This window comes from Citrus clementina, unplaced genomic scaffold, assembly GCF_000493195.1.
Source record: "Citrus clementina cultivar Clemenules unplaced genomic scaffold, Citrus_clementina_v1.0 scaffold_3, whole genome shotgun sequence".
NCBI classification, from domain to species: domain Eukaryota; kingdom Viridiplantae; phylum Streptophyta; class Magnoliopsida; order Sapindales; family Rutaceae; genus Citrus; species Citrus x clementina.
Genome location: NW_006262339.1, coordinates 23,281,068 through 23,289,058, shown reverse-complemented (window position 1 = coordinate 23,289,058; position 7,991 = coordinate 23,281,068). Strand labels below are relative to the sequence as shown.

Here is a 7,991-nt window from a genome sequence, read left to right as displayed (position 1 = left end):
ATTTATTTATTTCATTTTTTGTGTAAAATTATTATCATCATATCAAAGATTAAATTGCTTCTATTGCATATTCTTTTTTTTTTTTTGCCCTTTCATAAATTGAGTTTTAGTAGCAGAATAAATTGTCTTTAGCTCGTCAATTTAATAAATAAATTTGCCCTTTAAAAATTAAATAAATTAAATCAATTTATGAAGTACCTAGCACCACACGGTCAATTTTACAAAATTTATAAAGGGTAATTTTTGTCCTTTAAGAAGGAAGAACAACAAATGATGATTTAATTACAAAATTCATAAAAGATTAATTACATAGTCTTTTACGCTCCAGGGGTAAAATTGACCTTTTATGAATTTTCTGTTACATATTAACTGAGTTTTAACGGAATGGTGGGAAAATGCTAACAGTTTAAACGTTTGGTGGTAAATTGATAGTTTTACCAAACCATGGTACTGGCATGATGTGTCAGAATACCTTCGGTGGGAAAATGATAATATCCCTAAAAATTTTTTAAATGACCAAAGTTTTTATTTCAAAGCATGCTTGAGAAACAATAAATCTTATGTCTAACTCTGGGATCCGCCTAAGTTACAATTAACGTAACTTACGGCTGCACTGTAAAATTTCATTCCGACCCTTATACTCTGTATTATTTACAATGTATTCATTAGTATTATAAGACTTTCTGCATTGTAAAATTTTGTTTAGCCCTTTACATTCTATTTTATTTCATTAAAATTCTTAAAGTACCAATTCGCCCCTTATAATTTTAAATTCCTAAAATACCCTCCATTTCATAAAAATATAATAATTATTAAATGAATTATAATTATAATTTTTAATAGATTATTATTATTATTAACAAGAATAAAAAGTGCTATAATTAATTAATCTATTAACAATAATTAATAATAATTTTTTTGTTAAATTGTTAATAATAATAATAATTAATGATAATTATTATTAATAATTAATTTTTGAATAATAATAACAATAACAATAATTAAGATACAAAATAATAATTATGATAAAAATTAATTAAGGATTTTATAGTAATTTATTATTCTAGGACAAAATAAATACATAAATGGTAATACTGCTCATTCTAATTACGATTCTTACAGTTTAAGTAAATAAATTATTCTGATTCTAATTCCTCATTTCGATTCTAGCAATTCTGATTCTAACTCATTATTTTTCTATCTAATTTCGATTCATGTTTAGCAAACACACTATAAAATTGTAAACCAATTTATATTCAATTAGATCACTTTATATTATTTACAATTTATTCATAAGTATTATGAATTTTATAATGCATTCACTAAAAAAGAATTGAAATTAGCTATAAACATAATGAGTTAGAATCGAAATAGCCAGAATCAAAATGAAGAATTAGAATCGGAGTAATTTATTTACTTGAACTGCAGGAATCGTAATTAGAATGAGTTATATTACCATTTATGTGTTTATTTTGTCTTAGAGTCAAAATCAGAATGAGTTAAATTATAACAAATTACTATAAAATCTTTAATTAATTTTTATCATAATTATTATTTTGTATTTTAATTAATATTATTCAAAAGTTAATTATTAATAATCATTATTGTCAATTATTATTATTATTATTAACAATTTAACAAAAAAATATTATTAATTATTGTTGATAGATTAATTAATTAGAATACTTTTTATTCTTGTTAATAACAACAACAACAACAACAACAACAACAACAACAACAACAATAATAACAACAATAATAATCTATGTAAAAATTATAATAATAATAATTATTATTATTATTATTATTATTATTATTATTATTATTTAATAATTATTATATTTTTTATTAAATGGAGGGTATTTTGGAAAATTAAAATTATAGGGGGCGAATTGGCACTCTAAGGGTTTCAATGAAATAAAACAAAGTGTAAGGTGCTAAACGGGATTGTACAATGCAGAAGTTTTATAATACTTATGACTAAATTGTAAATAATATAGAGTATAAGGGGCTGAATGAAATATTACAGTGCAGCCGCAAGTTACGTTAGCTGTAACTCAGGCGGACCTAACTCTGCAACTGGTTTGGTTGTAACTGTTTTGAAGTTTCATAGTTATAATTGCGTCCAATGTGGCGTGCTTTGTAATTCTGATAAATTTGACCTATCATTAATGAAGCTTTTTTATTCTCCAAAGAAAAGAAATAGAAATAAACATACATTATTCAAATTACGACTTTCTGTTCCACTACAAGCTTCAAAGTACAATTTTTTTTACGAATTACAAGACAACAGAATAAGAAAACATACAGAAAATGAATGCATTCTCCACTCGAGAAGTTCTTCTACACACATCATTAGGAGGATAATAAAGGAAAGGACAATGATACAGAGACCTCTTTATTTATAGATATAGTCATATATATCCTTTTAAAGACAATTATATCAGATGATTATAGTGATCTACTATTTCATCTGAACAAAATTGTCTAAAAAGTAATCTCCGTAATCATTTCTAAAAACAAAGAACCTGGTACCCCTAACAAACAGGTTTAAAATTCAGATTACTTATTCTAATGTTGAAGAAAAATATCATAAAATAACTTCTTAAAGAGCTGCAGGTGATTAGTTTCCAAGTCAACGACCACAAACCAGCTACCGTCATTGGCTGGACTTGGTAAAATAAATACCACGCCATCATGGAGAAAGGGGTAAACCATCCTCACAAACATTGGCCGGCCCCATCCAAAATTTGCATCGTAAAGAGGCATGTTTGCCAAATTGCACATCAACAGATTAGGACAACTATTATTGTGGGCCTCTCGCCTTATAACTGTTAAATCAGGCTGTTGTTTTAGGTAAGCAAGAGCTGACTTCAAATACTTGTCGTCCATCCGCTTAAGGGCGTTATGAATTATCTCGGCCGTGTATTCCAACGGTTCTGATTGAATTTCACCTGAGAAAGCAATTGGAGTGGCGCTGAAGGCTACATTGCCAATATATCCAAGGGGGACTTTAGGAGTCAATTTAAAACGTCCATTTGTGGGAATTTCTAACTTGCTAAGTTGATCAGCAGACAATCCTCGTGCTTTGCATGCGCAACGCCATATATGTGCTGCTAATATCTCGAATTTGCTATATTTCTTAGAATATTTCCCTTTGAGGGTGTTCATTTGATCGGGTGATAATTTGATCGTAGCAGTAGAAATGGTTTCTTGCTTTTGATGATCATGAGTAGGACTATTGATCATGGAAGGAGGCAGATCGTATTCCAGGTGGTGGAATGTAGGAGAAACTGGGATCCCGGTTTCTAGTACGGCTCTATCAAACAATGGTGTAATGCTTAAAGGAACATCGCGTGCCATCTCAGACCATAGGTTCATACCAAAAGCTGTTGCAATTCCATCTGCTAACACATGGTGAGACATAGCTCCAACACAAACTCCTCCACACTTGAAATGAGTTACCTAGTCGATATTATATGAAAGTCAATTGAAACAAAATTATTAAATAGTATAAAAAAATTAATTAAGAGTAACGCTACAAATTTTAGTACTAAAGATTTCAACATTAAAGCCGTAATTAACTTGAGTCTTTATAAATGTGACTTATCAATAATTACTATGCATTAGGATCCGAGGTAGTTATTGATAAGCCACAGCATCACTTCGGACTTAAAAAAGGATACTTAATATCATTCAACACTAAATCAATGATACTAGTGTAAAAATCAAGCAAATCAAGAAAGGGAGAAATATTATTAATCTTGTACCTGTGCTGAAAATAGTGGATAAAAAGATGTATCTTTAGTGTGATCAATAGCTGGGAAAAGTTGCAAAAGCTTCAAGGTTGATTCAAAGTCAGTAAAATCATCCAACTCACAACTTGTTTCAGCTTCTACAAACAAAACTCCTTCTCCATTGCAGTTTACCTCAAATTCTCCGTTTTCATCTTTAACCAATCTTCCGGCGTAGGGGTAAAGCGGCACAAGAACTTTGCTCAGAGCCTCCTTCATCAAACCAACTTCAAAGAAATTTAAAGCATCTTCTGGCCGTCGGTAGAAGTACGCACCGGGATTGAAAATGAACGGCATCGACCGGTCCAAGTCAGAGGTTCGTAGGCAATGCTTGGGCGTTTCTTGGGCTGGTCGTATCAGTGTTGACTCTTTTATGTGAATTTCCATTCTGTGAGTGTAAAAATAATAATAATAATAATAATAATAATGCTAAGATGAATAAAGGATCCTGATCGTTTACACTGATCACGATAGATAACTTTAATTTATTGAAAGAAAACTAACAAATCGTAAGGACGAAAGGAACCATACCTTAATTGTGTTGCCCTGCGAGACTTTATTTTGTTGTGGTATGACGGAGGTTTCATTCGGGGTGTGTGGATATATATACTGATAAACTTGCATGAGAATATAATAAAATATTAGTTTCTTTTACTATAAAAATATTATTATCAACCCACTACTCGGAACATTAATTCAATCCTTGCAATTTGCGCAAATGTCGTTGACTTTTTTAGTGAGTCTATTTGGAGAGTATTATTATATCCTAATCACAGGTCATTCTATAATGGCATGATTATAGTCACGTTCTCAACATAGTAATTAAATATAAATTATATAAATGAAACATAAAATATATAAATTTCATATAAAATTAATAGATCAACAATAAATATAAAATAAAATATAAATTATGTAAATAGAACATATGACTTATAAATGAAATGTAAAATAAATAAATTAATATACGAGTGGTATATTGATATATCATTGGTAAATAAAATAAAAATTTATCAATATAACGTAAAACTTGTAAATTAACATTAATTGTAAAATAAAATATAAGACCTCAAAATAGAATGTAAAACAAGTAATTAACATTAGAGTGGTAAAATAATGTAAATTGGTAAATAAGACGTAAACTTTCAAATATAACATAAAACTTATAAATCAACATTAAGTGTAAAATAAAATATAAATTAAGTAAATAAAATATAAGGTTTGTAAATAGAAGGTAAAACAAGTAAATGAACATTGAAGTGGTAAAATAATGTATTATTGGTAAACAAAATATAAACTTATAGATGTAACATAAACTTGTAAATCAATATTAAGTGTAAAATAACACAAAAATTATGTAAATAATATAGAAGATTTATAAATGAAATGAAAAACCAGTAAACATTATAAGGTTATTGAAAAAAAATGAGGACTTACAAATGTAAAATAAAATATAGAATGATTACTTTATATACTTACTATTTTTATTTCTAAAGTGAATGATAATAAGGGATAATGTCATTTAGGTGACACTTCAACAAATATAAAAAAGGTGATACAATTTTTTAAAATGGGCAAATATGCGGCAAATTGTTAGTTTTTCCATTAACTTTAATGAAATTAGTTGTCTTGTAGTGAAATGATGTTTCTGCCCCTATAACTTTGTTTAAATATTAAGGCTAATGTCACCTAAGTAACACACGTTTCAACATTTATCACATAAATGACAATTATTTTTAAAATATCTTATAGGTGACAAATAGTTAACTCCCACGGTTAACTCTAATGAAAGAGGTTAGTTGATTAAAAAAAATAACGTTTCTACCCCTTCTAGCTGATTTTTAATTTTCTTTATAAATATATAAATTAAATCTAAATCAGGCTTTTTTAGGGTTAAATCAAAATGATACTAAAAAAAAAAAAACTTCATTGAATCAAACTAATTTTTGAACATAAAAGAAGAAGCAAATCTCTCATGAATCATTAAGCATAATATTAGACTCAAATCTTTAAGAATCCAATATGATGGCGATACTAAAAAAAAAATCTCATTGAATCAACTAATTTTTGAAAATAAAAGAAGCAAATATCTCATGAATTGTTAAGCATACCATTAGACTCAAATCTTCAAGAATCCAATATGATGGCTTAGTAAACATTTGTTCTTTCAAAATCTATTCATAGCAACCAAATTATATGTGCAGTCTAGTAGCAACAAAAATATTCAATACATTTTTCAACAAAGCTCTATCAACATCTTTCCCTCATGTTCTCTATCAATTACAATATTTTTGTATTGTTAGAGTCAACGGCAGAAGTTAACGGTTTGTCACCCATAGGAGTATTTTCGAAGTAATTGTCACCTATGAGATAAAGTTTGATACATGCATGTGTCACCCAAGTGACTAGCACTTTGTTTTTTATTATTTGTATCAATTGCTCCATTTTGTCCTTACATCGTTACAATTAACAGCAAAATTTAACGATTTATCACATGTATGCCTATTTTTTAAAATTGTATCACTTTTTTTTTTATATATTTGTTGAAAGATGTGTCATCCAGATGACATTAACCCTAATAATAATTTTGGGTTTATGTAATACATGTGATAATATATGTGAAATTTTATTAAGGATAAAACTTATTCTCAAAATCAAATTTTTGAAAAACTTTTTTTTTATATTTTTCAAAGTTATTTGTAGAACAATTGATTTTGCATCTTTCTAAACCTCCTCGACAGTAATCTCAAATGATCTTTTAGTATAAGTAAGAAGCAAAATTTGAAACTTATGAAATATGTATAAAACTAAAAAATAGATCCAATTTTATTGATATTTCAAAAATGTCTAATAATATAAGAATATCTTTATTTTGTTTTAGTTTGACCCACATCAAAAAAAATAATTTTGCTTAATTAACTTGTCTAGTAAACAAATATGATGATAGAAAATGGAAAAAAAAAAAGGAGTTTATAGATGGTGTTTCACGATCAGTATTGGAAATGAACGGAGAAGTGGTGCAACATGCAGAACTACATATTGGATTACTCCAGTGCGGCACGAAGCCGCTGACGCCGAGTCAACTCCTATGCCGGTAGCTATGCCCTGTTTGGTCCCCCGGCATGGTGGAGGTTTCATAGCGCGTCATGAGCACTGGGCTAAGGGGCGGTTGAGCAACTCAAGGGAACCGCCCATGTCCCAACTTATATATAGAACTTATGGTTAAATCAATTTAATAAAACTTATTTTAATTATTTTCAATACAAACTTTGTGCTTTCAATTGATGAGTAATTTTTTCCTTTATTAAATAAATAAATTATTTTTTAAAATTAAAGTTTAATGTTGATTTACAAGTTTTATATTATTTTTACAAGTGTTTGTTTTGTTTGCAATTTTGAAACATCAATTTATCAATCTTATATTAATTTAGTTATTTTACCTTTTTATTTACTGGTCTTATGTGTAATTCACAAAATTTATATTTATCACAATATTGATGCCATAAGTTTAGTCACGACATCATAGAATTTTCCTTACAATGATAGATTTTGATTGAATAACTATTAAGACCATGGGTTTTACTCCTATTTATATCCAAAATATTTAGACTCAAGTAAAATCAGTTCATCCAAACTCAAACTTTAGAATTTAGAGCAATAACCATCAAATATCAATACATGATTGAAGCTAAAATTTGAAAATTTAAAAATTTTAGAGATTTATCTCCAGAAAATTAAAAAATCCAATAAAAAAAATCACATTTCTAGAAAATTATATTACAAGATCCAAAAACCAAATCAATTGCGTTTATAAATCAATAAAATTTATATTTTTTATAATTGTCAGGGACAAAATAGTTCTTTAGAATTTACTAAACTACAAAAACAAGGAATCAATCAAGACTTTTATTCATGAAAAAATTTCTTTCTAAATTGTTTTCCTAAGATTTCATTCGATTATTTTGTTAAGTTTGGTATCTATAGAAAACATTTTACGGTTGGTAAGGAAGATGGAGAAATGGAAGGTATGGCCTATGCTATAGGTTTTTAAATAATTGTCATCAGCTGTGTTATATAACTGTGAAGAGACTAGGTCAATTGTTTAGTATTTTTTTAGTTTTAAAAGCGCTACTAATTTGAAAAATAGTTATATGTATATATTGGAAAAACTATTATTAAACTATTGTAATGCAAATG

At 27.7% G+C, this 7,991-nt stretch overlaps 1 protein-coding gene across 1 annotated transcript; it reads right to left on the bottom strand.

Moving 5' to 3' along the window:
- Window positions 1-2,571: 2,571 nt before the first annotated feature.
- On the bottom strand, window positions 2,572-4,352 carry LOC112100314 (shikimate O-hydroxycinnamoyltransferase-like). The gene is made up of 3 exons (XM_024189405.1): window positions 4,326-4,352; window positions 3,771-4,182; window positions 2,572-3,465 (listed from the first exon to the last, which is right to left on the bottom strand). The coding sequence occupies exons 2-3, from the start codon at window positions 4,179-4,181 to the stop codon at window positions 2,572-2,574; spliced, it is 1,305 nt and encodes a 434-aa protein (XP_024045173.1). The 5' UTR covers window position 4,182; window positions 4,326-4,352.
- Window positions 4,353-7,991: the final 3,639 nt, after the last annotated feature.

What these genes read in the sequence shown, in the direction of transcription:
- LOC112100314 (XM_024189405.1), bottom strand. Translation starts at nt 4,181, where the DNA reads ATGGAAATTCACATAAAAGAGTCAACACTGATACGACCAGCCCAAGAA. An exon ending in ATCCACTATTTTCAGCACAG is followed by an intron (nt 3,466 to 3,770) that starts GTACAAGATTAA and finishes AATATCGACTAG; the next exon opens with GTAACTCATTTCAAGTGTGG.